This window comes from Carassius auratus, chromosome 48, assembly GCF_003368295.1.
Source record: "Carassius auratus strain Wakin chromosome 48, ASM336829v1, whole genome shotgun sequence".
In the NCBI taxonomy this organism is placed as follows: domain Eukaryota; kingdom Metazoa; phylum Chordata; class Actinopteri; order Cypriniformes; family Cyprinidae; genus Carassius; species Carassius auratus.
Genome location: NC_039290.1, coordinates 5863506 through 5891153, shown reverse-complemented (window position 1 = coordinate 5891153; position 27648 = coordinate 5863506). Strand labels below are relative to the sequence as shown.

General features: G+C 36.1%; 2 protein-coding genes across 4 annotated transcripts in view; both read right to left on the bottom strand.

The window, feature by feature from the left end:
- The window catches only part of LOC113065632 (proto-oncogene tyrosine-protein kinase Src), a 46257-nt gene extending 43229 nt beyond the window's left edge, over nucleotides 1–3028 (bottom strand). For 2 of the 3 annotated variants that reach the window (XM_026237054.1, XM_026237053.1), the window contains exon 1: nucleotides 2598–3028. The gene's annotated coding sequence lies outside the window, so the exon portion shown is untranslated. The remainder of the gene's footprint in view (nucleotides 1–2597) is intronic. The other variant, XM_026237057.1, reaches the window with a different exon arrangement.
- Nucleotides 3029–5319: 2291 nt separating this feature from the next.
- LOC113065629 (potassium voltage-gated channel subfamily G member 1-like) lies at nucleotides 5320–26814 on the bottom strand. The gene is made up of 3 exons (XM_026237050.1): nucleotides 26535–26814; nucleotides 9692–10540; nucleotides 5320–6239 (listed from the first exon to the last, which is right to left on the bottom strand). Exons 2-3 carry the CDS (start codon nucleotides 10481–10483, stop codon nucleotides 5460–5462), a joined length of 1572 nt encoding a protein of 523 aa, XP_026092835.1. The 5' UTR covers nucleotides 10484–10540; nucleotides 26535–26814; the 3' UTR covers nucleotides 5320–5459.
- Between the last annotated feature and the right edge of the window lie 834 nt (nucleotides 26815–27648).

Here is a 27648-nt window from a genome sequence, read left to right as displayed (position 1 = left end):
CATCAATCCCCTTCTTATGAAAGCACCCATAAGGACCATCAACAGCCACGGGCAATGCAGAGAAACACAACTGAAGACGGATGCATTAGCTAATTGCTCCAAATCACTATAGGATAAATAGCTCATTGGAGTAACAACAGATTTAAGGGAAAACCTTTAAGTTATCAGACACTCACTCATTACAGAGTCAATTCTGAAGCACTGTTTGCAGCATGTGCACCTCCGAGTCTTGTGTTGGATTTCTTTATTGGTGGTGTACATACTTAGGGTTGAGGATACAAACAAACCCCTAACTCAAAATAACGTTACAGACATGTACCTCAAATCATGCGGGATTCAACTCGTCCCCAAGATATCCAGGATGTACAACGACAGAACTGGAAGTTAAAATAAAGCTGACAGAGAAGGCAAATCTCAAAGATAAACACAAAATATGCTTTACCAACCACAATGTTTTTTTTCTTTTCTTTTTTTGTAGCAGAAAAAACATTTTCAGCAAAACAGTTCTTAAATGTAGGCCTACCTGATTTTCTTGCAGTAAAGAACATTTAAATAATCTAAAGAACTTTTTTTCCATTATTAACAACCTTTTGTGGAATGAAAAGATTCCATGGAATGAGTCTTTATTTTTAAACATGTACTCTTTAAATCGTAGGTTCCAAAAGAAAGTTTTTGCAACAATGCCATAGAAAAGCCATTTTTGGGTCCTCCAGAGAAGCTTTTAGCGACCAGTTCTCAAATTAATAATTTTATCTTAGTCTGAAGAACATTTTCATACTCCAATAACCCATTTTTCTACAATAAAGAACCTTTAGTGGAATGGACAGGATCAATGGATGTTAAAGGTTCTTCATGGAACCATAGATGCCAAAATTATTTAAAGAGTGCAGCCTGCTAAAGATTCAAACCAGGGTCGATTTGTTTAGTAGAAACCACACACTCACTTTCACTTACCTAAGTGCATTTTGCCATGAAGAATGAGGAGGCTGAAACACTCTGAGGAGAGCAAGTGTGGGCGAGGTCTTTGTACCAAGATGAGAAGTGGTAAACTAACAAATTATAGCTTAGTTCTAGGCTCAAAATCCCCTGATATGATTTCTAAGGCTCTTAACCCATGATTTACAGTAGAGTAGCTTTGTACAGGGAATATCTGCTAAAGTAAAACTCCTTGATCTACTATAAAATGATGCAAGGTGTTTCTCATTAACAGCGCTATGGTGGGGGGCTTAATAATGCTTAATAATGACCAACCCGATTTCACAAGAGAACTATTTCACGAGACACTTACATAGGAATTTGGACAATGTGATTCAGACAAAAGTATATGCAAGAATCTCCACGCCTAAACCTAACCCACAACGGGGCATGAACAGAATGCAAAAAAAGTATAAATGAGATTGCGTGAATGCATTCAAATTAGCCACCAATTTGCAAAAGCATAAAATAGCTGCTATGAGAATGTGTTGAAATGAAATGTTGATTCAAGCCGACTACTGCTTTCTTAAATTTAAGGATGTCCAAAAATAGGAATTAAACACTCATGCCTTATGGCAACCTCGATATTTAGAGATTTGAGTCATCGTGAGTGGGAGAACCATAATCCCAAACACCGCCAACAAAACAGGCGAGAAGTTCTCTTAAGTTCACTGAAGAGGTTCACTGGCTGACTGATACAAGATGTGTTACATAGATAGATAGATAGATAGAATCTGATTAATCAGTCTATCACTAATGCATACCATTAAAAGTAAAAGAAGCAAGTACCAAATTAAAAGTACTGAATACATAAAGCATTTCTGAGAACTCCAACCACAAACTTTGCCTCAGATGTTTCTACTAAAAGCAGACACAAATGAGAGGATAATTGTATGCATCTATAAAACTGATGTGGATAGCAGATCACATCATTTAGTCTGAAATAGTTGAATTCATATTGGAATCTCTGTCATGTAATCCTGGCCAACCTGAGCGCAATTTGAGACATTGTTGAGATCTGCAAATGTAGAGGAGACACATGAAAATACTGGCGTGTTTTCCCTCAGGAGAAACATCTGAGAAGCTCTGACAATACAGTCTAGAAGAAACAACTGACAGTAGAGAAAACACAGAAAGAAAGAAAGAAAAAAAAACGAGAGCTGATTTGCAATTTTCCTTTCCTACATGGAGATCTAGTTCAGGTGTGACGTACATAAAAGACAAATCCAGACTAGTCCTTGACAGGACTTCGGCTAGTTTAGTCATCTGAAACAGCTAGTCACATTGTAGCTGTTTGCCTGCAATATTCACACAAATAAATCAATAATCATGCGAACTGTTTCTAGTTTAAATGGAAAACATCGCGAGTATTTGTTGTTGTTTATGAGAAACAATCTTACAGTTCATTTAAACCGGCGGATCGGAGAAAAATACCCGGATTTATAAACACCATGGCCAAATATTGAACACCCACTTCGTTTTAAACAATATGCCAGGCATTGTATTTATTTGATCAACCGGAAATGTGGCTAAAAATCTCCTTGAGCTGTATTTTGAATCCCAACGCCCAGAAAAATAAGATAAAATAGGCTACGATATAAAAATAATCCAGCCGTACTCACCTTGTCGAGAACCACGAATGTGGTGCGAATAAAACCCTTTCGTTGCTCGGAATGACCTCTGATTTACTGTTTTTTGGTGTACGAATGAACGAGACTCAGCTTTCCATAGTCAATAATGTTCACCGGCTCAAACAGAAGAAACGAAACGGAGCGAATGAGCGCGTTCAGTGCGCGTTCGTGACGGGGGTTGCCTGGGAACGCGCACAGCTGCGCGAGTCATCGATAATAACAATGTCACACCAGTAACAATGAAAATATCCAGCGTCACGATCAAAAGCGATGGGGAATGATCCGATGTAGCAGCAGCTTATCGCGTCCCTGAGAAAGCGCGCGCGGCCGAAGACGGAGTCAAAGCCATGACACCAGTATCATGAGATGATGGGAAACTGGAAAGACAGAAGGGTGGGAGGGCAGGGCGCTTTGACGTGACACTGTTTTACTACGTTACACTTGACTAGTCTGCAATAGCACGACAGAGCGAGAGAGAGAGAGAGAGAGAGAGAGAGAGAGAGAGAGAGAGAGAGACTGGAATGGGGTTCATTATGACTCTGTTGAGAATTGGAGAATTTAAGGTAACTGGGCCACCTATTGCTGGATCTGGGGCACCAGAAACGTCATTTTGAGTTTGCTCAGTGCAATAAAATAAAAAAAAAGAAAAGAAAAGAAATGCATGAATTAAATTAATATATATAAATACACATGTATAAGTGGATTAGATACAATAGTCTGTCATAAATCTATGTAAATAAACAAATAAGAAAAAAATAATAAAACTAAGGAGCGGAAAAATAACTCCTTACACCGCAAAAGACACGATAAACGACCCCCACCTACTGATGCAACGAGAGACCCACTGAACGAATCAGAGTGAAATGTTTTGGAACTGATTCTAAAGACTCGAATCGAATGCGATGAATCAATAAATAAGTAAGTAAATAAATAAAATTAAACCTTATTTTGAGACAGTAAATAGCAGTATTTCTAATGTGACCATCAGTGCCAATGGAATAATACATTTGCTTCCTAACAATTCCAAGAAATTCTCTCACTCATAAACAACTAAATCTGTTGAATGTCTTTCAGAGGTCAAAGTAATTCTAAAGGATTTGTTTAGGAAAGTTTTGCCAGTATTTCCACAAAGAAAGGTAATGCAGACAGGGGTACGTTCCTCGTTGAATATTTGAGACTAGATTTTTGATTGATGAACTGGATTTATATTTTCTGAGAGCTTATGACACGTCTCATCAGGTTTTGACAGCCACACACATACCAGAGATGAAAGCCTGAGGCCAGTTCATGCTGTCTTGCTCCATTTGCACAATAAAAATCAGTTTTACAGTAAATCCGAGTTTTTAGTCAAAGATTTAGCACTGCTGCCCCCTAACGGTAAAGACTGGTTGCTCTTAGAAATGCTAAGACGGGACGTCATGTTATTTAATGTAAATTCAAGCAAGCCACAACTATTTCTAAGAAAAAAAAGGAAAAGAAAAAAAATAGAAATAATGTTTATTCATGTGGTGTGATTTATTATATATATAGGGAGATATTCCTGCCAGTTTTCTTAGCATTAAACATTACAGACTGTATATTGTGGTACAGAATTATACTGTATGTCATGAGATCTGCAGGTTATATGGATTTGAATCATACACTTCAGCACATACAAACAGCATGACATTTTGAACATAAACCTGGTGTTTAAACACATGATTCGACTGACCTGTATGTGTGCGATGTGATTTGTGTGTTAGAATTAGATTTGCACAAAGGAAAGGTACTCATGCAGAACGCAGTCATATGTGCAGAAGTTTAATCTTAAAATTTGGTGACCTTTGATGTTTCACCAATATAAGATGTAAATGATGCTTGAAAAGTGCCAGTCTCTCATTCATCAGTATTTTGTTTTAGGAAAAAAACCTTTTGCATTATTCAAAATTCTCTTTTTGAGTTCCACAGAAGAAGGTTTGAAATAACAGAAAGGTTCTGAAAGTTTTGAAAGTGATACTAAGGTGTTTTTATGATTATACTGTAGTTTTGCTGTGGACTTCACTCTTCTCATGGAATTAGAACAATTATTACAACTTCATGGTTACTGTTATAGTTACTGACCTTGGTGTGAACACACCTTCAGTGATGACAGAATTTTCATTTTTGGTGACCTAATCATTAAGAACAACCTTATCACATTTACAGCCAGTCATTTTCGAATAAGCTCTGAAAGTTTCAAATGTGTTCAACTTAAACTCTGAAGTCAGTTCTGCTGGAAAGTTCATGACTGAGCACCTCTAATAGACTTTTATAGGGATAGTTCACCCAAAAATGAAAATTCTGTGATCATATGGATTTGTTTTACGTTCGATGGGGAGACTGACTTGAAGGTAATTTTATTTTTCAATTCTTTGATTTACACAAGTTGTTCCAAACCTGTACGAGTTTCTTTCTTCAGATGAACACAAAAGTAGAGATTTTGAAGAATGTTGGTAACCAAACAGTTGACGGTACCCATTGACTTCCATAGTATTTTTTCCATATTATGGAAGTCAATGAGGACCAGCAACTGTTACCGAAAGTCTTCCAGATCTCTTCTTTTGTGTTCAGAAGAAGAATTAATCTCAAACAGGTTTGGAACAACTTGAGGATGAGTAAATGATGACAGAATTTATTAATTTTTGGGAAGCACTTTAACCAAATTCCTGCTGTGGAAGGACATGGGGGCGAGTAAATGGTGACAGAATTTTCATTTTTGATTTTTTTTTTTAACCTATACCTTTAATGGATTGTTGATGGACAACATGTAAAACGACATTCAAAACAGTTGCTTTATATTTCGCGTCCATTAGCACCCTACACTTTCTTGAACTCCTATTCCTCTCGGTTTCTGTGATCAGACGAGGTGCTAGGAAAAAGCACGTCGCTCTCCAGTGACAGGTTGCTACTGAGACCTGCGATGCGGCTGCGCAGCAGAAAGTGCGTCCTGCGCTGCAGCAGCCGCTGCTGCTCCTGCTTGAGCTCCACATAGGAGCGCGAGAACGTGTGGAAGATGGAGGTGACGGGGAACGCCATGAGCAGGATCCCGCTGAGGATGCTGCTGAGCGCCACCACCTGTCCGGGGATGCTGCGCGGCACCATGTCGCCGTAACCCACCGTGGTCATGGTGATCACGGCCCACCAGTACGTTGCAGGAATGCTACTGAACTCTCGCGTGACCCCAGCCTCGTTCTCAATCAGGTAGAGCAGCGGGGAGAAGAGAGCTATGGCCACGCAAAGGAAGAGGAGGAGCAAGCCGAACTCCCGCGTGCACCGGCGCGCCGTCAGCCCGAGAGTCTGCAGTCCAAGAGAGTGGCGCGCCAGCCGCATCACGTAGAGGATGCGTAATGCCCGCAGCACGCGCAGCACCAGGCCTACTTTGTCCAGATAGCTGTTGCCTGAGCCCAAGCGCTTCTCGCCCGTGGAGGTGCTGTCCACCACCAGCGTGATGTAGTAGGGCAGGATGGCTATGACGTCGATCAGGTTGAGCGGCCGCCGGAGGAAGGCCAGCTTGCTGCGGTCTTGGATGAAGCGCAGCGTGAACTCCAGTGAGAACCAGGCCACACACACCGTCTCCACGATGAAGATGTTGTAGCACATCTGAGAGCATTTACCCTGAAAACAGACGAATGGAAAGTTAGAAAACTTGGGATTTTGAGCGAAGGTTATTGAACTAGGTTCTTTATGTATAAAACCACCATTTAAAAGTTTAGAGTCTGTTAAGAAATGTATGCTTTTATTCAGCAAGGACACGTTAAATTCATCAAAAGTAACAGTAAAAACATTTATGACGGTACAAAATATTTCTATTTTGAATAAATGCTACTATTTAGAATTTTCATCAAAGAACCCTGAAAAAATAAATGGTTTCCATAAACATTGGAAATATTATGAAATGTTTCTTGAGCAGCAAATCAGCATATACGAATGATTTCTGAAGGATGCTGTGAGACTGAAGACCGGAGGAATGATGCTGAAAATTCAGCTTTGATCACAGGAATAAATTACATTCTAATGATTAAAAAAATTACAAAAGAAAAGTAAAAAAATATTACATTTTTCACATGCAGACTTGGTGAGCATTAGATATTGTTTTCAGAAACATTAACATCTTAATGTATTCTTATTTAATTAGCTTTTATTCACTTATTTTATTATAATGTATTTTATTGTTTCGGTGCTAAATTTAGTTAATTTTTATTTAGTGTCATTATCATTACATTACATATACATAACTGACTCATATGGGGATCCCGAATCATTTGAGTCAGTTAGGGAGTTCGGAGCGGGATCGCGAATCATTTGAATCAATTCGAGAGTTCGGAGCGGGATCGCGAATCATCTGAGTTAGTTATTGGGATCGCGAATCATTTGAGTCAGTTCGGGAGTTCGGAGCGGGATCGCGAATCATTTGAGTCAGTTCTTGAGTTCGGAGCGGGTTCGCGAATCATTTGAGTCAGTTTGGGCATCGCAAATCATTTGAATCAGTTCGGGAGTTCGGAGCGCGTTCGCGAATCATTTGAATCAATTCGAGAGTTCGGAGCGGGATCGCGAATCGTTTGAGTCAGTTATGGGGATCGCGAATCATTTGAGTCAGTTCGGGAGTTCAGAGTGGGTTCACGAATCATTTGAGTCAGTGGAGCGGGATCGCGAATAATTTGAATCAGTTCTGGAGTTCGTACCGGGTTCGCGAATCATTTGAGTCAGTTCGGGAGTTCAAAGCGGGTTCGAGAATCATTTGAGTCAGTTTGGGGATCGCAAATCAGTTGAATCAGTTCGGGAGTTCGGAGCGGGATCGCGAATCATTTGAGTCAGTTTGAGAGTTCGGAGCGGGTTCGCGAATCATTAGAGTCGGTTTGGGGATCGCAAATCATTTGAATCAGTTCGGGAGTTCGGAGCGGGATCACGAATCACGAAATATTCGCGCTTGTAAATTTTCAAATTGCTACCAACTGGGGTGGCAGCAGGGGTGGCAAGGCTTTCTTTTAGGGTGGCATTTGCCACCTTATGCCACCCCGGTAGATCCGCCCCTGGACATGTGACAAACACAAAGGACTTAATTCATGAAAATGGAGCTTGATGCATGCAAGGAAAAAAACATTCACAAGAAATTATTTTTAGAGAGTGGTTTAGATAACATTTGTACTGTTCAGTGTTGTTGCTTGAATTCAGTTGTTGTGAATAATCTTATATCTTGCATAGCATTCTCTTCAAACATATAGAGCTGCTAAAACAACTAAAACTTAGGCCTACACTATCTTCCAATCATCAAAAAAATCTTCTAATATCTTCTTTTGTGTTCTGCAGTATAAGGAAACAAATCCTCATCTTCCTCTGATGCCGGTTGGTGTCTTGTTCTCAGTGTCAATACTGCTAGTAGTCCACTAGAGGAAGCCAGGGATTCATGCAAACACATTCTTCCTGGATCTGTTTCCACAACTTTGCTGCATATTATTATTATTTCACCTCATCTCACCTCGCTTTTTCCGGTGTCTTTTTCATTTTCATAAAATCCTAGGATCTCACTTTGAAGACTAACAACAACAGAGGAAAGAAAACAGTGTTGACTGTGGTAAAGAAAATGTCTTCAGCTCAATTGTAAAAATAGTGTCAGTAAGTGCATTGAAAATGAAACCCCATTGTATAAATATTGTTTGGACGCTTGATGCTTCAATGCTACGAAATAATATGATAAAATGCAAGAACTACTCACCTGCATCTTTGCATCCTGGATCCTTAAAAATGAACCCCGTGCCAGATGCACAAACCACCAGATCTGCTAAACCCGCTTGAGATCATTACTATATACTTAAAAAACGATTTTTTCCTCACAGAAGATAAATAGTGACAAACACAAAGGACATATTTCATGAAAATGAAAGGAGCCTCTGTCTGGCTGGTGCTATGTTGGTTTAAGACTTAATTGAATCTTCTATGCTCTTGTTTTTCTCTGTACCAGGGGCAGCAATTTTAATTATTCCAGTGACTGATCTGAGCCGAGCCAATGGGTGTCTTAATTCAATCAGAGAAGGAGCTGGTTTAACTCTAATTGCCACAAATTATTTCTGGAAAAAGATGACTTCTCCTGAAGAAAAGCCTTTGCTTTGGTTGAGCAGAACGGTTCTGAACAGGGCTCTTGGAGCTTGATGAATTTCAGTAAGTGTACTCGATCTGACTCCTTGAGATGAGCTCTGAGAAACATGACTGTAATTTTCAAGTGAACTTGAAGACCTTGATTAACTGGTTCCCGTGTTTGAGTTCCAACTATAGTCTGCAGGAGCAAACCTGAAGTGGTTTCAACTCGAGTCGAGTCAAACTTATTTATATAGTGCTTTTTAGATTTGCTCAATTAAAATGTATAAAAAAGTATATTTTAATAGCACTATAAAATGTAATCTGTAGTAAATCTCCCTTTTCCATACTTTACGTTATAATGTTGTGATAAATAAAAATGTTAAACACTACGTTTTTAAGTGTTAAAAATAGTATTAATATCAGCCATTTATCAGTTATCAGCCAAAACAAACAAACAAAAAAGTGATTATCTGTGCTGGTCAGAATCTGAATTTAATCCCTAACATTTCATGCAAATCTGATTTACGCTACCGTGTTTGACGTAGGTAGGTTTTTAATTTCATGATCACAAAGGATGCATTTATTTGATCAAAATTACAGTAAAAACTGTAAAATTGTGATTTTTTTTTCCAATTAAAAATAGATGATTTTTTATTTAAATATATTGTAAAATGTAATTTATTCCGGTGATGCGCAGCTGAATTTTCATCATCATTCCTCCAGTCTTCAGTGTCACATGATCCTTCAGAAATCATTCCAATATGCTGATCTGCTGCTAAATAAACATTTCCTATTATAATCAATGTCGAAAACAGGTTATATTTTTGTGGAAACCATGATTTATTTTATAGAAACTTTTATTTAGTTGAAATAAAATTATTTTGTAACATTATAAATCATCAATTGAATGCCTCCTTACTAAATAAAAGTTTCATTTGTTTCCAAAAAGCCCCAAACTTCTTAACTAAATGGCAGGACAAACTGACACTTACCGTCTCCTCCTCCTCCCTCATGGCAGGCATGGTGCTTATGGACAGGTTGATGGCTGTTATTGTGACGAACAGCACTGAAAGGCAGGCGAAGATCTTCCCCGGCAGGCCGGAGTGAGGCTTCTCCACCATGTCTCTTAGCTTTCCCATCCAGCGGCTGAGGCGAGACTCTCTGGTCAAACTGCTTTGGCTGTCATCCTCATTCTCCTCGTCCTCCTCTGCCACCCGCTCTAACTCGTTGCACTCCTCCACGCGCTGCAGGAGGCGTCTCCGGCAGCACCACTCCAAGCTCTCCTCCGGGACGCCCCAATAGAGCAGCTCTTCTCGGAAGGACAGGGCGCACATCTCGCGCAGAGAGCGCAGTTTCCCGGCGCGCAGGAAGGTGAGGATGGTCTGGAAGGCGCAGGGACTGCGGTCGAAGAAGAACTCGTTGTGGACCACGTCGTAGTCGTCGCACACCCGCATGATCTCGTCGAAGCTGCTGCACAGATGCAACTGGCCCAGACGCGAGAGGGGGAAGTCCTCCAGCGTGGTCCAGGGAAGCTGGTACCGCAGGCCGCCCACGTTAATGATGACGTGCAGCCGCTGGCCGCTGGAAGGCAGGTTGCCGTTGTCGTCCAGATGGAGCGCATCGGTGATGTTGGGGTCGGTCAGAGGCAGGTGTTGCGCCCGTTTGTAATAAACACCCTTGAGGGCCTCTCGTTCCTGGATGGGGGGCCCGTTCAGAGAGTCGTCCGAGGTGCAACTTAAAGCACTGTAGTCGTAATCCGAACCATCGCCTCCCAGTAAAGTCATCTTTAGCTCAGCGGCGGTCACATGCCTGTAGCCCAGCGCTTCCTCTCAAAGAATGACCTGCTCAATGAGAGAGAGACGGCTGATTAGTGATCGACGTATTAAGGCTTGTTCACTCCAAGATAATGATAACTATCATTAACATTCACACCAGCAGAGAATAGTATTCTGTTTAAGCACACAGTTTTTGTCGTCTGATGCTTGAAATGCTTGAGCTCGTTAAAAATGGGTGGATTCTGATTGACTGTCAGGGTTTCATCGGCTAAAAAAAAATAAAAGATTTAAAAGTGATTCCAGTGATGTCGCTCCTCTGTCGTTATCTTTTAGATGTGCTGTGAACTTCCCTGTTTTCACAGCATTAGAACGATTGTTTTGGTGTGAAAGGGCCTTATTGATGATATTAGTGCAATTTATGTCACTTTTATAAACTCCGACAGAAACCTGAGTGACCATCAACTTCCTTTTTTGATACAAGTTAAGTTTAATCAGAGGCATTAGGGGCATAATGTTGATTACCACAACAATAACAACTAAAATAAATAAAATAGAATAAATTTCAAAATAAAATAAATAACTTACTTATCCATTGTAAAAAAACAAACAAACAAAAAAAAAACAGTTAATTCAATGAAATTCAACAGACAATGAGTTCTGGGAAATTATGTATTTTCCCTCCCTGGTTAAAAAAGGCACTTGTGAGGCACTTACAATGAAAGTCAATGTGTAGAAACGAGAAGATTATAATTTTTTATTTATTCAGTCTTCTGGTACAAGTTGTGTATTATTTTAGCTGCTGTGTATTCTTCTAGCTTCTTGTCATTTTTACAGTAGTTTTAGTGTTTAAAGCATTGCATTTGTAAAACTGGATATACAGTCACTTCACAAAGAAATGGTTAGTAGGACACAAGGTATGTTTATCGACAGATTGTTATAATATCGGTGTCTGCGCAGTTCTTTGTCATAAATACAGTTTACAAAAGGTCACGAGGGAGCAGTCGGTTTCTCATCTACTGTAAAGTTTTCACTCTAGCTCTTAACACACATGAACACATGCTTTAATTACACTTTTTTAAATATACTTAATCTAATTATACGTACTTTATGCATACGCTACCTTGCAAAAGTCTTAGGCAAGTTAGTATTTTCACCCCAAAGAATGGTGTTTGGCCAGTTATTTATATATTTTGCTGTAGTGTGTTGGTAGAAAATATCAGTTTACGTTTCCAAACATTCATTTTGCCATTCATTTTAATAATAATCTAGTGAGATTTTTGAATGCACAAGCAGTCTGACAACAGCCGGTGCTCCACATGGAGATCTGATCTCACCATCACCGAATCTGTCTTTGATTACATAAAGAAACAGATGAACCTGAGACAAGCTAAACCCAGAAGAACTGTGGGTGTATCTCCAAGATGCTTGAAGAAACCTTCTTGCAAAGCTACCTGAAAAACAATGTGCAAATACTAATGTGCCTAAGACTTTCGCACAGTACTGTACTTTACAAATGACTTTGTTGCTACTTTATAGAGAATGACCGCACTCATTTTAACTAAATATCAGAGTGACTGACAGAGATACAATAGAAACATTGTGTGGTTTTGTATTAAATAATGACCCAGATCATGAAATACATTTATTAGTCTTAGAGTAAGGGAAGCACAACTTGTGAATGCTATGGATTTATTTGAAGTCGTTTTAATGTTCATGTTATCCATAGTTTTTTGTGGCTCTTTTTTTAAAAGTATCGGTTCAGGCACTGTTTAGGCACCACCGTTTTATCGATATGGCATCACTTGTTTTTTAGGAGCATCTGGGACTTTCAGATGCTTTATGTTGAGACTTTTTGCATGGGACCTGCCAGTGAATGAACCCTTACAGAACAAGTAAACAGAATATCTTGTCTGAGCCCACAACAGGAAGCATTCCCAAACAAGTAACAGTGTGAAAATGAATAACTCAAGTGCTTCCAACACCTCTTTTTCACAACAAGTGGAGGATTCTAAACCTTAGATACTCTTCTTGTAACGCCGCAATGCAAACCACAGTCTAAGTGATCAAATGAAATGCTCTGGCTCGACGTCTCACCAGTAAAGACATTCAAGGTTAGGCAGAATTTATTAGTTCCTTTTGACTTTGGGAAAATGAATTGAATTGGCCACTTCTCAGAGGAAGAGGAATTATTTTATTTCAAAGAAAATTAACACAGGTCAAGCATTAAATTAAATTAAATTAAATTAAATTAAATTAAATTAAATTAAATTAAATTAAATTAAATTAAATTTGTAGTGCTATTTTAGTATCATTGAAGCATTATTATCATAAATATTAATATTTTTAATCAGTTTTAATTGGTATTTTAAATGTAAATTTTTATTAATTTCTTTCTAAACGTCTACATAGTTTTCAATTTTTATTGCAGCTGTATTGTAGTTAATCATGTTACAAAATCAGAAATGCTGTTTTTGCAATTGTAGCTGAAATAATACAAAAAAGTGTATTCTTCTTATTATTAAGATCTTATTTTTAATTAACATTTTTTTACAAGTTATACATTTTTACAAGTTATACAACAATTAACAAGTTACATTTTTATGGTTAACTATAACAAAAAAAAAACTTAATATATAATGTATAAAATGACAAAATTATTAACAAAAATATATGCAATATTTTAAATATATAAAATGTTCAAACTTCAATACTATTTTTCAAACAACAGCTTACAAACGTCAACATGTCATTCCATTTACATTCAAATTAAAATTCTATATTTCCTTATTTAATATTACATTTTAAGTTCACTTAATATATATATATATATATATATATATACACACACACACACACAATTAATTCATTAATACTGTATAACAAAAATACTAAAAAGTTAATTTATTTTAATTCTGTATAATTAATAACATAATGACTAAAAATAAAATATAAAATGTAAAAAGTCATTGTCATTTCAGTTTGGAATGGTGCACAACGCTGTTCCCAGATGCTTTACACCCTCATGGCCAGTGTCCAAACTAATTAAATCAATTACCATGATTAAGCTGTGATGGGTTCACAAGTCACAAATTAGTGTCTGTGGCCTTGTGTGATCAGGCACCAATCAGGGGCCAAGATGGGAGCCTTCGGGAAGCTAAAATCAGGAAGCGTGTGCGTCACTGCATGCTTATTAGGCACCTGCACTGTCAGTCGCCACCAGATAATGATTACTCTTTGCCTTTTGTTTCCGAGCTGTCAAATTAAGCGTGCACCAAACATGGTGCTGCTGAGGGGCGTCCACTGCCTTTATCTTCTGCACAAGACGGCCTTTATCTTAAGAAGGGTTGAGTGTCAAAGAAAGGGTGACATGAGAATAAGTGGATGAGAGGAAGGTGAAAGGCAGGGGTCAACAAGTTCCACACAGTGACGGGAAGAAGAAGCTGGGAAAAGGAACGGATGTCTGTGGAAAATGGTGGCGATTGGTGGCTTTTTAATTTGACAGGCAAACACTAGTTTTCAAAGAGTGGGCACAGACAACAAAAACACACATTAAAAGTGAACCAGAATTTAAGTATATAAACTCAATTCAATTCTAAATGGCACACAGCATAGTGCAATGCTTCTTGATGTGCCACATTTGGAAATGTGCATGTGTGATTTTAGGATAATAATGACTTCATTTCAGTAAGTTCCTCATTTAATGCAATCATATGACTTCAGAAGACTTGGAATATAACGTGCTGTCAAATAGACGTGTTTCATTGTATGTCCGTGGTGCTTTTGTCACCTGGACGCAGTATTACATTGTTCACATTGTTTCTTTCCAATACATTCTCCAAGATTTCTGATCCACAGAAGAAGAAAAAAAGTCAGTGGGTTTGGAAGAACAAGAGGAGGAGTAAACAATGGCACAGTTTTCTTTTTGGTGAACTCTTCCTTTTGAGGAACTACAGCACGGATGGACAGAATGCTAGAAAAATCGAGGAGATGAGCGAACCTTTGAACTTCAGCGTTGGTAACTGTGAGTTTCAAGCGTAGATTTCTCTCTGACGCAGCGAGATCACAGCTTTGCTCCAGGGCTTTTTCTCCAGATTGCCTCTGAGTCACAGGACTGTGATTCTGACAGTAACATGCTGTGCACACTTCCCAAACCTAACAGTGCTAACCTCCATCATGAAGAAAACTGAGCGCTGAGGACTTCAACCCTCTGCTTTCAAAGAACGCTTCTTCCCAAAATGAACATTTTGTCATTTCCTAACTTTCACGTTGTTCCAAACCTGTATTTTTCATTCATCTGTAAAACATATGTATTAGGGCTTTCGATTTAACAAGTTAATTTAATTAGTTGGCTATAGAACCTATGGAAAAACAATCAATTAATGTCACTTTAGTAATCTTACATTTCATACAGTTGATTGGTGAAGAACATGATGCAGGGAAACAACTCACTGCTTGATGTAGCTTATAGAATGTGGTTATATGCCCCTAAAACTCAAGAGTTTGGGGCAAAAATACCCCGTATGAGATTTTGTCTCATATTTATATCATATGATATAGTTAAATTATATCACACGAGCAAAGAGTGCATTTTCACAAAAGTGCTGTTTTTGTCCCAAACAGCACAAGTGCAAATGTGATAATGGTTTTATACAACACAGTTCCATAAATAAGAACTTAATATTGTGTTGTTTTAGACTCAACATTGTCTATTTTAGCTCAATTTTCAACGGAGATGTTACCTATAAAGCCACAGCAGAACTAACAGAAGCAACATGGCAGTGATTTGCTTCTGAACGAAGCCATGTTTTGAACAAATCAGGGGAATCAATGATTCAATGGTCTATTCAGAAAAAGAGCCATTTACTTCATTCCTGAATGAATCAGCCGTTTGAATGAACGAATGACTCAATGACTTACTTTAGTTTCTTATTTAGAGCATAATTTCATTAAAAATTATTCAAAATCAAGCATTCAATCAATAAATCAATCAATCAAACACTAAAAGGATAGTTCACCCAAAAATAACTCACCCAAACCTATAGGACTGTCTTTATTTTGCAGAACAGAAATTATCTTTTGTAGAATGTCTGTAACCAAATTGTTTTGGTCACCATTAAACATTCAAGAAAATAAAAACGAAAATACGGAGACATTTCTCAAATTGTCTTCTTTTAGAACAAATAAAGTCCTACAGGTTTGAGCAATGAATAAATAATGACCATTTAAATTTTGGGGTGAACTATCCCTTTAATATTTAAAACCCATTAAATCTCAAGGCATCATTTATCTAACTTTAATTTTTCAGATTCGTGCCACCACTGAGCTGCAATAAAAATAAAATCATGGCCTTGTAGCCTAAAAGTTTCTGTGTAATACATTTTGTCTAATCAAATCAAATTTTTCTTTTTTTTCTATATTTATTTGATGCTCTTTTAATTTTGGTTTTGTAATTTCTGACTAATTAGATTAACTCATTGCCACATTGTTTGACAGCCCTAATATATAGGCGTATCTTATGTTTCTTAATATACAGTATATCTATTTTGATCTCTAGACTCTACAAGTCATGACAAGTGAAAGTGCCATTTGAACAAAACGAGTTGTTCCCCGATTTTCAGTTATATGACTGAGCTACTTGAGCAGAATAAGAGAGCGGTCTGGTAATGTGATATTACATATGCGGAGCACAAGAAGATTACAGATATCTCTTATGAACATTGCTAGATTCGGTGACTGTTGAAAGGCAAAAATAATCATACTGTGACAGCCAGAGAAAATTACTTGTGTGTTTAATATACTCCGTGCTGCTTCTGATATATCAAAAAACCCAGCTGGATCTGATATCATAAGGCAAAATCTGACAAGTTTCATATTTTGATCAGCCAGAAATAACAAGTCTTACTCCCGCCGTTACTTACATGAGCTCTGACCCATTTAGACCAAATATACAGATCTTTGTTTAAAGTCAATCGTACATTATTCTCTAAATGAATGTATTGTTTAGCATCAAGTACAAACTTATTTTAGAATAGTGCATGTGTGGGAAAGCTTAATGACAAAACAATAACTAGAATATCAGTGCTGTGATGGATAGCATGGGAAATATCTCCTGGCTGATTTGTATGAGGCTTATTGAATTATGTATGGCTGATACTTATTTGCATGTCAAACATAATAGAAGCCAAAGCTTTTCTTCCGGTGCATCTTTACACACAATAAAAGATCCTCTCTGTGCTGTTGAACACATCAAAACACATCATCCAGCAAAAACAGCACGGATGGCCAATAAATTAAATATTCATGATGATAATGCATATACTTAATCATTTTGATGGTGATATTAAATAGAGCGCTGCACTTATTTTTATGCGCTTTTTATTTGGGCATCGAGTTCTCAGTGAACTATTGTTTTTATAGTTCTGTTCACATCTGTTTTTAACAATAATAATAGTCAGCATCTCAGAATGATTTCTGAAGATCATGTGACTCTGACGACTGGAGTAATGGTGCTGAAAAGTCAGCTTTACATCACAGGAATAAATTACGTTTTAAAATATATTCAAATAGAAAACAGCCGTATTAAATTTTAATAATATCTCACAATATTACTGATTTTACTGTGTTAACTAATTTAAAAATCCAGCCTTGGTGAGCAGAAGAGACCACTTTCAAAAACATAAAAAAAATCTTACTGACTCCAAACTTTTAAAAGGTAGACTGTATGTAGGTATATTGCTGTATATGTGTTGTTATATAAGGTCTTTTAGATTAAAATGATTAAATATCATGCTTTCTTGTGCCTAATTAGTCAAATACAGCAGAAAACTTATCGTAATTCTTACATTAAGCATTTTTTAACTACCTGGGAGGGGGAGAATGACTCTTAAGACATTTAAGATAAATGCATATGCATATATAAATACATAAACTGGCTGAAAAACATCAAATATTATTTTTAGCTATTTTTTCACCAGATCCTACTGAAGAGCTAGTATCGTGATGTCAGTGTTGTGCTTCATTTCCATTATGTTCGTCACATTATTATGCTAACTATTTTTGTGCACTTTAAAGCCACAGTGCTCGTCTGTCGTGATTAAACAGGAAGATTCATGTTTTGGGTGATGATACACCATCCTCCACTGCTGTCTGGTGAGAGCACTTGGCAAACGCACCCCTCCCCGTCCCACGCATCTCATGCTCTCTTCTGGTGCCGCCCACCCATCGTCTATGGGGTCCGGTCTGCATCCTGCAGCTCTACGTCTCTACGACTTCTGCTCCCTCAGTTTGATGGATCTGTGGCCGTCTGACTTTCCCATCATGCCCATGGATTTGTCAAAGAATGCCAGCAGCAGTTTGTCTGTCACCATTAGATTGATCTGCTCATTTTTCCTCATCACTAATGCACTACAGAGTTTGAGATGGATGTGCAAAAGAAGTTAGTAGAGTCTTAACAGACACTTTTGTACAACGCACAGCGGGATTTAAACCTATAACAACTTCCTAATTTTCAGTTAAGAACTTCATGGTAAACATGAGGTAAACTCAATTGCAAATTGAGGTGCAACTCAATTTTCCAAAAAAAGAAAAAAAAAAAATCCCAATACCAATAATAACATAATGAGCAAAATCACATAAAGAATATGTGAATAATGTGAAAATGTCCGAATGCATTGTAGTAACAATAGAAATGTGCTTAAATGTCAAGAAAAAAAAATTATATATATATAATGAAAATGTATATTAAATTATGTAATAAAGTAAATTAAATAAAACTATAATGTCACCGTTGATGACGTAACCCCCCCCCCCATTATTTCCATAAACTTTTTATAGTGAACTATTTGTATTTATTTATTTATTTTATTTATTTATTTTATTTTTGTGTATATATATATATAGGCAATATATGTGTGTCATAATGAAAAATGTAACTCTTATCTTAATCTGTATGTAAATCTTTGAAAATAAAATTGTTTAAAAAAAAAAAAAAACTTTTTATAGTGATATTTACCACCATTCATTTAGTTAATTATGTTAATTATGAGTTTTGCTTAAAACATTGAATATCTGTTTGCACTGCCTAAAATCATCTTTTAATGAATTCCTGCTTTTCTCTCGTCATGACACTTGTGGCTCGCAGCAGAGAATATTCCCTGCAACAGATCGGCAGGGACGACGTAAGTACATGACTACACACACAACACATGATTTAACTATGCTCATATCGTAAGACATCTGCTTACATCGACTCGAACGGGAATCAGAGAGAGAGGGCCGGATTATCTTTTTTAGATATTAGTGGGTGGATTTAATAAATTGCTGAATCTATTGAAACAAGCAACATCTTCGGGCTATAATTGCTTTCTCTTCCTCGCTTGTGTCCACTGTTCATAAAACAGTCTCTGGGCTTCGCAGCGGTTCAGCAAACCTCTTCATCTTCTCACTGTACTTAACCTCTGCCACAGCACTGCTTCTATTCCTGGCAGGTTTTCATGAAGCGCAGCAGTCTGATGTGTTAAAATCTCGGTTTGTGTTTGCATTTAAATTCCAGCAAGCAGCATGGCCATCCTGATCTCCATTTCTGAAATAATGCCTCTGTTTATTACTGCATTGGTGCAAGCATACTTTGAAAATCTGCTCAAGATCTAAACCTCCTCATCATGGATTGTGATCACACTACTGGGTGAATCTCAAAAACACATGCAAGAACATTTTTCTTTGACATTAACAAATGACAAGAAAGCAGACAATGCCAAGTTTCATTAATGTGATCAAAATAAATACATTACTGTAATGCAAAAAAATACACAGTATATTTTAAAGTATAAAGTATATTAAAAAAATTTGTAAAGTATTTATTTATGGCGGATGTATATGTTGCACTAATAATTTAGGTTAATTAAAAAAAGAATGATCACAGAGAGAATCATGAAAAATGGCAAAAATCTCCAGAGGCATTATGGTTAAAATGATTTGTGTAGAAATTTGGATTAAATGTCATGAAAATAATGAAAAAATAATCTATCAGTGGCCAATAAAATATTTTTAGGAAAAAAAATTACCATTAATTTTTTTTTTAAATTATAGCATTATCTTTAGTATTACTTTATTATAGTATTAGTATTTCATAGCGTTTTTAATATCAAGGTATTATCCAAAAATTATACTTCTATTAATTATACTACCTTTTAAATTGATAAAAGAAAAATTATACTTCATATAATAAAAAAAATAATAATAATAATAATAATATTATATATAAATATATAAATTTTGTAGATTTTAATGTGAAATGTGACACAGACAGGTTTTTGTGAAATTCACCTCATTAGGAATTAATACTTTATTCTTGTTTTGATTTGTCTCTTAATTTTATGAAGTAATTAACTTTTTTATGCCAATTAAAATATTATATTTTTATGGCACATATTTGAAAACAATAAATGTCAATAAAAATAAGGGAAAAATAATAATAATCTAATAATCTTGTTGGTCAATAAAATAGCCTTCATTTTTATCTAAAAACTTTAATTATTAAGTATTTTTATATAGTATAGTATTTCAACATTATAAAACTTTAATAATAAAAACTAAAATTATTCTATTATAAAATTATAAATGTCAGGGCATTTTTATGAGGTAATAAAAATATGTTATTTTTTCACACATTTGAAGACATTCATCTGAAATATTAATGCAGAATGATCCTTGGAATTCTTGCATTTCTAGTAAATGACAAACTTTAATTTCTCAGAAAAGGGGCACTTTAATAAAATATTCTGATGCCAGTTTATTAATTCACACATACGAGCAACAACCCAGGGGTTTAATCGCTTTCTGGTTCCGTTCTCTCATTCCGTTCAATATTCTAAACTGTTTCAAGTTCAGCTGGATCACATGGCCGCACAAACTTCAAAATAAATGATGTAATGATTACATAAGGATTTGTCCAGCAGGTTTTCCTGCAGTTATCATCCATCTCATGTGTGACACCAGCACGCAGACCTCAGTGAGTAATCTCCATTATGCCCAAGCACTTCAGGGAACGGAAACCACAGCGGCCCGCAACGGAAGACGTGGGTGTCAGTCTGAACAGTGTCACTGCCACAGACTGAGCGCTTCCATTAACCGGACCGCAGCGCGCCTCAGGGGGACCACCGCTGGAGAAGATACATTCAAGACCACAGAGAACTGAAAATGTGTTTGAAGGAGGATGAAGAACAAGGACAGCAACACTGGATGGCGTCAGAAAAGCACTTCATCTGATGAGATGGACTGATACTTATCAAACTCCAGATGAGAGGTTTGTGGACGAGAGCTGAAGGTGATGAATTCGAGGACGCCCAGTGTCACTTCACTTATTCCTTTAGATACCGTCAATGATAAACTCCAGGCTTCAAAACACATTTACTCCACCATCACTCAGAGCCTGTCGACTGGGAGTAAAGCAGCTCAGAATGGATGAGGATCCCTGAGCCCTGCAAGACATTGATTGGGAACAGACTCCTGGCCAGACAACTCTCGCATTACAAAATATATCCAAAAATAACTCTTTCGTTATTTACTCCCAGAACCCATGTTTTTCTTTTTTTTCTTTGTCCAGTTCTTTTTCATACAACAACAGTTATTTTAAAGGAATAGTTCCCCAAAAATGAACTAAAAAATGTGCTGAGAATGTACTCATCATCCAAGGACATCCAAGATGTAATGTGAATGATAAGTTTGGAGATTTGGAGAAATGTAGCATTACATCACTTGCTCACCAATGGATGCTCTGCAGTGAATGGGTTCCGTCAGAATGAGAGTCCAAACAGCTGATAAAAACATCAGGATAATCCACAAGTATATTTTGAACATGTCTTGAAAATGTCAATTTTAGTTTTAACTTTTTTTTTTTTATAACCATTGCTTCCAGGTCCTAGAATACGAGTCCTCTATCCGTCATATTGCTTCTTACGGCTCGAAGCGATGATTCAAAGTTAAAACATCACAATGGTGAATCTGTTTCTTACAAACACACAGCTTTTCACTTCTTCAGATGTTAACTGATGGACTGGAGTGTTGTGGATTACTGTGATGTTTTTATCAGCTCTCATTCTGACGGCACCCATTCACTGCAGAGGATCCATTATTAGTGAGAAAGTGATGTAATGCTACATTTCTCCAAATCTGTTCTTCTAATGAAGAAACAAACTCATTTACATCTCAGATTGTCAGAGGGTGAGTACATTTTCAGCAAATTGTTCATTGATCAAACTATTCATTTATCAAGCACTAAATCAACTCCACAGACACCAAAGACCGGGAAGATAATGCCTGTGTTGTAAATTGCTTCTCACTTCAATAATACTGCGGTTAGCAAATCTACAGACTCACCATCATTTCTTAATTAAACACAGTCACTACCTAACCATAATCTTGGCAATATAGGAAATGACCATTTATATTCTGACCACAGCGCACAATTACATTGTACATGAAGGTATGAAAGACATTAACCGTGCTCGTTGAAACCAGCCCTTTTACACCACACACCAAGCTGATGAAGGCTTTTGTCATTGTTAATCACTAGAGCTCTCAGGGACGTGTCCTTTGAACCTGGAATTGCAGTCAGAGGAAATAAAACGTATCCTTATGCAGATCCCAGCTGCACTTTTCAAGTCACAATTGACCCTATGTTCTCTATTAATATAGTTCCCTTGTCTTATTGTGAGCGTTTAATCAGTCATTCATGACAACTTTCTGGCTGAGCTCTATTCTGATCTCTTCCTAGACCACTTTGTATTATCAATCAATTCAAAATGAATAGAATTAAGCCACATTGAATATGCTCTAACTCAAAAATATGTTATACAAAGCTAAAGTGGGCTGTTAATGCCAATTCAGGACTTTTATAAAAGGTGTCAAAAACTTTTTTGTTTTCCCTAAAGTGCATTATAATGTTGGTCAAGGTTTCTTGCTATTTGTTATTGGTCAATTTTTTTTTTTAATACTGTTATTTGGCAAGGGGACATTAAATTGATGTAACAAAAAAATAGACAGTTAAATATTGTTTCAAAATAAATCTATTTCAAATAAATGCTGTCCTTGTAAACTTTCTATTCATTAAATAATCCTTAAAAATCCTTTCATCGCCGTTTCCTAAAAAAATTAAATCACAACAGTTTTTAACATTGATGATTATAATAACAATAATGTTTCTTAAGCAGAAATTCAGCATATTAGAATGATTTCTGAAGGATCATGTGACTGAAGACTGGGTTAATTTTGCAGAAAATTTTGCATTGTATTGCAGGAATAAATTACATCCTAAAATATATTCAAATAGAAAATTATTATTTTAAATTGTTATAATATTTCACAATATTGCTGTCTTTTTATTGTATTTTCAATCAAACAAACCAACCCCACACGAGGAAAACCATATTTTATCATGTTAAAATTAAATACTGAACTCCAATACATGTTATACAAACATTGCTTAAACATAAGAAATGTCACTAAAATTTATTAATTAATTAATATTATATGGCATTTGCAAAATTATTTTCCAATTAACACAGAAAGAAGATCAAGTTGCTGTAGCTCAACCAGAAAACACAGTGCTATATTTATTTATTTATAATTTTTGATTCCCAGTGAATGCATGAACACTAAAAAAGCATCTGCTAAATGCATAAATGTAAATGTAGTACCTTGCTCATCCTCAGGAAAAGCTGCTGTTCCTTGTAGTCAAAACAGCTATAAATCAATCCAAACTCCTACAGGTTTATGCAAAATGTTTGTTTGTAGAGATCTAATCTCTTCTCAATAAGTTCTGAGCGGGAGTCCATTTCTCACCGTTGCAAATAACTGGATAGAGGAAGTCTCCAGAGAAACGCCGTGAATCACTGTCTTGGTTAAATAGATAGACTCACTTTTATGTCAGTCATCTTCTGGTTTGAAATTCATAATATGTAAATATGACTCATTCTTAACCTGGAGCTACCAGTCCGATATAATGATGATTCACAGAGAGGACACGTTCCAACCTTGGGAAAACTTTCATACTCATGGCCGTAGATGCCACTCAGCCACCGAGAAACTCTCTGACATTCAGAGAAGTGAACTTCATTATGAGTAAGTGTCACCAACTCTTCCCAAACCACCCACAGTGAGATATCGAGCCCTGAATGTGTTGATACGTGCTAACAGAACTACAGTCCAGTCCAGAAGTCTGAGGCCGCTAGTGAAAACAGCACTATATGTCGACCTTTGACCTACATGAACGTTTGACAAGTTAATTTGACCTTTAACCTGGACTCTTTTTACATCATCACCTTTTCTTGTTCTAAAAATAACGCACATTTTCAGTGCGGTCCGGTGTTGTTTTAGTATTTTGGAGATACTATTAGAGTTTTTATTAACATTTTGAATTTGTTTTTACATTTTAGATAAAGTTTTAGTAAAAAAAATAGTTTTTTTTAAATTAATTTTGTATTTCAGTTTTAGTTATTTTTGTACATTGAGTTAAACTAAATAAAAATGAGAAATGTTGTCCGAAATAAAATATGTTTTATATTATTATTTTTTAATATACATGGATTTTATTCATTTTATATCAGTTATTTTAGTACATCAAATGAAAATAATAAATATTGCTTTTTAGCTTGCTAAAACAAGTTTACGTTTCTTTATATATATTTTATTTTATTTCAGTAAAAGTTTATTTTATTTCAAATAACAAACTTGTTTAAGGTTTTATTTATAGTTAATTATAATAACCCTAATGTAGTCCCAGACATCTGACCATGTATTCATGCCATTTTATATGAAATATTTGAATTATCAAAAGCTCAAACAGAATAATAGAAGAGAATATCCGAATTATTTCTGAAGATCATGTGACACTGAAGACTGGAGTAATGATGCTGAAAATACAGCGTTGCATCACAGAAATAAATAACATTTTGCAATATATTCAAAAAGAAAACAGTTAATTGTAATTGTAATAATATTTAACAATTTTACAGTTTATCTTTTAATCAAATAAATGCAGCCTTGGTGAGCTTGAGAGACTTTTGCCCTCTGTACATGTCTTAATCTCAGGACGATTTATATGAAATATTTAAATGGCTAATAATAGTCCAAATAGATCCTAATGTTGACTGAATGTATACTGTAAGAGTCAGAACAGAATATACTGAACTGAGTCAAAAACAAGAAATTTAGAACCAAAACAGGTTTTTGTGTGTGACAAACATTAGGCCAAAAATAATAGAAAATCCTTAACATTTTGTTATTAAACGAGTGGTGTAATTTTAGTATTAGCAGAGTTTGAACATTTGAGATGTATTTGTGAATGCTGGATAACTGGTGCTGTTAAATTCATCCAAACTGACTCATCCTGACCGCAGTCATTTGGTAATGGCATCTTATTTGGCTTTCATCAGGGGATCGATTGAATGCTTATCAAACACTGGACCAGCGTGCATCTAAAAATGCACAATAAAATGGCACTGAAATTGAATAGCACTCATTAAGGTTTGTCAGCTCTCAGGACAAAACAATAATGAACATGAATCACAGTAATTTGATACAAACTGTTGCAAATACTGTAGATTTTTAAAAAAAATTATGTAAAATGAACAAATTGTTGTATTGCTGATATCAAATATAAAAAGGTGTGCAATGGTACTGTTTCTCTAAAAGCCAAACTTCTAAATATATTAAAGCATTAAGAAATTAAATGTGGAGTAATATGAATATATTTCATATAGTTGAATGTATAGAATATTCAGAGCTGTTGATTTAACATTCGATTATTTATACGATTACAAAACCTTCATGTTTTTTTTTTGTTGTTTTTTTTTGTTTCCTAGCAGGGTCGTTTCTGGTCATTTTAGGCCTCTAAACACTTTATTTCAAGGTTACTACAAGAAACACGCTGCAAACCACACAAAAGAAGATAAAAAATGAACATTTTTCAAAATATCTTCTTTTGTGTTCAGAAAAAGAAAGAAACTAATACAGGTTTGAAAGGATATATTGGTGAGTAGATGACAATAGTAATTTTTGGGTAAACATATTCTTTTAAGAGACACACAAAAACCTTTCTCTCCACATGGCTTCTTAAAAATAGCAAGATGTGATGCAACGGCCAAAAGTGAATTGATTATCAAATTCACCAGTGTTTTAAAGACATCAGAGCACATGAATCAAGAGTGTGTGTGTGAAGGGACTCTAAATTATTCTCAAACATACGAACAAACTCAACTGAATTGATTTCTGTGGTGAACAAGTTCACACAATCATATAAAACAAACAATATACTCATTTCCAAAGCAACTTTTGTCTACTCTACTCAGTGCTGTTCTCTATTTGCCACAATAAGAAGCCTTATAGGGGTAATTATGCACATTCAAAAACTAACACTGCCATCGTTTTCTTTCCCCTTATGTCATTCCAAACCTGTATGATTTTCTTTCTTTAGACGAATCACAACAGAATACATTCCGAAGACCCCATTGACTTTCATTGTAAAAAACAACAACACTGAGATATTGTTAAAATACCCTCTTTGTGTTCCACAGAAGAATGAAAGTCATACAATTTTGGAGCGACATGTGTAAATAATAAAGATTTTTCAGTTGAAATCTTCATTCAAGGGCTTTTCTGAGAAAAAAAACTGATATATGCAATTAACTGATTGATAAATCTGCATATCATGCATAATAGTTCAAGTAAAATCTTTAATAAGTCCTACTAATATTGCACGATATAAGAAAGTGTTATGAACCGATATTGATTTATCTTTTCTCAAACAGGCAAACTCGTTCCCGTTCAGTCCACAAGCTTTGCAATCGAAGTAGCGAAGCAGCCAGATCAGATTTGGGGCAGTTAAATACTTCAACGACTCACAGGACACAGCCACTGCATATTTGAACAAACAACATTACTTTTTTTGGTTAAAACCCATTCCTTTCCTCAGCATTCTGCGCTTAAACTCCCACCACGACAACACAACCCAACTGCAAAAAGCTTAAAAGGAAAACCCCATGCATCATTTGGAAACACTTACCGTAGTTCATCTGTAGTTGAGAGTGTTCATGGCATTTATAAGGATTGTTTCGCTTTTACTCTAGAAGGAGGAGGACAAATACAGTGTGCTGCTCAGCGTTCGACTCCATCTGATCGCTCAACAGGCTGTGGAGCTTCTGGAGCGCTGGCGGGCGGCACATTTGATGATATGAGCAACAGGCTCCGGCTCGCTCCCTCTTTACACACACATCAACAGCTCTGACATCAGAGGTGGGATGTGCCATTATTCTAAGAGCTTTTGAGAGATATCCATAGCAACCAACCAACAGGCGAAGGAAGGACTCCTTCTTTTCGAGCAGGAACAGCCAACAAATGTCTTTGAACTGACAGGCACATATGCATCCCCTTCAGCGCTGAGTGATTTTCACAGGCGTTCATTGTGTCTTTTGCATTTAGGTATCAGCTCAACATCTGCTGCGGAGCTGTGTGTATTTCTGGAGATGTGCATGAGTATTTAGCGGCGTAGGATGATATTACAGCAGGCAACAGGAGAGCAACATCTTGTTAGTTGCCTTATGTTAGAGAATAAAAATGCACTTAAATTTTCCAGGTTTGGCACAAGCTAAGCTCAATCGGCAGCATTTGTTGCATTATTTTGATTTCCAGACAAATTGGTTTCCACTTGTCTCACTTTTTCTTAAAAAATAAAAATAAATAACTGGGGTTAAAGTGAGACACTTACAATGGAAGTATATGTTTCAATAGGCATGCAGTATTGTTATTGTTAACTAAAACTTGTATCCGTTAACTGAAATAAAGCTGAAATAAAATAAAACATTAATATTAGACGATAAACTAAAAACAAAACAAAACAATAAATAAATAAAATTAGAAACTAAGTGAAATAAAGCACATTTCAGTTGAAGAACTAAAATTTATAATAAAAATAAAGCTGAAATGAAAGCAAATTAAAACTTAAAATATTTAAAAAACAAAAACTAATAAGAATGAAAAAAGCACATTGTAAATTGTGACTATTTTAAAAGGGGGGATTCTTTTCTATACCCACTGTATCTGAAAGACATTTTGGCTAGAGAAAAATAAAAATGTCATTTGGGACAGAAGAAATCATACAGGTTTAAAACACGGACACA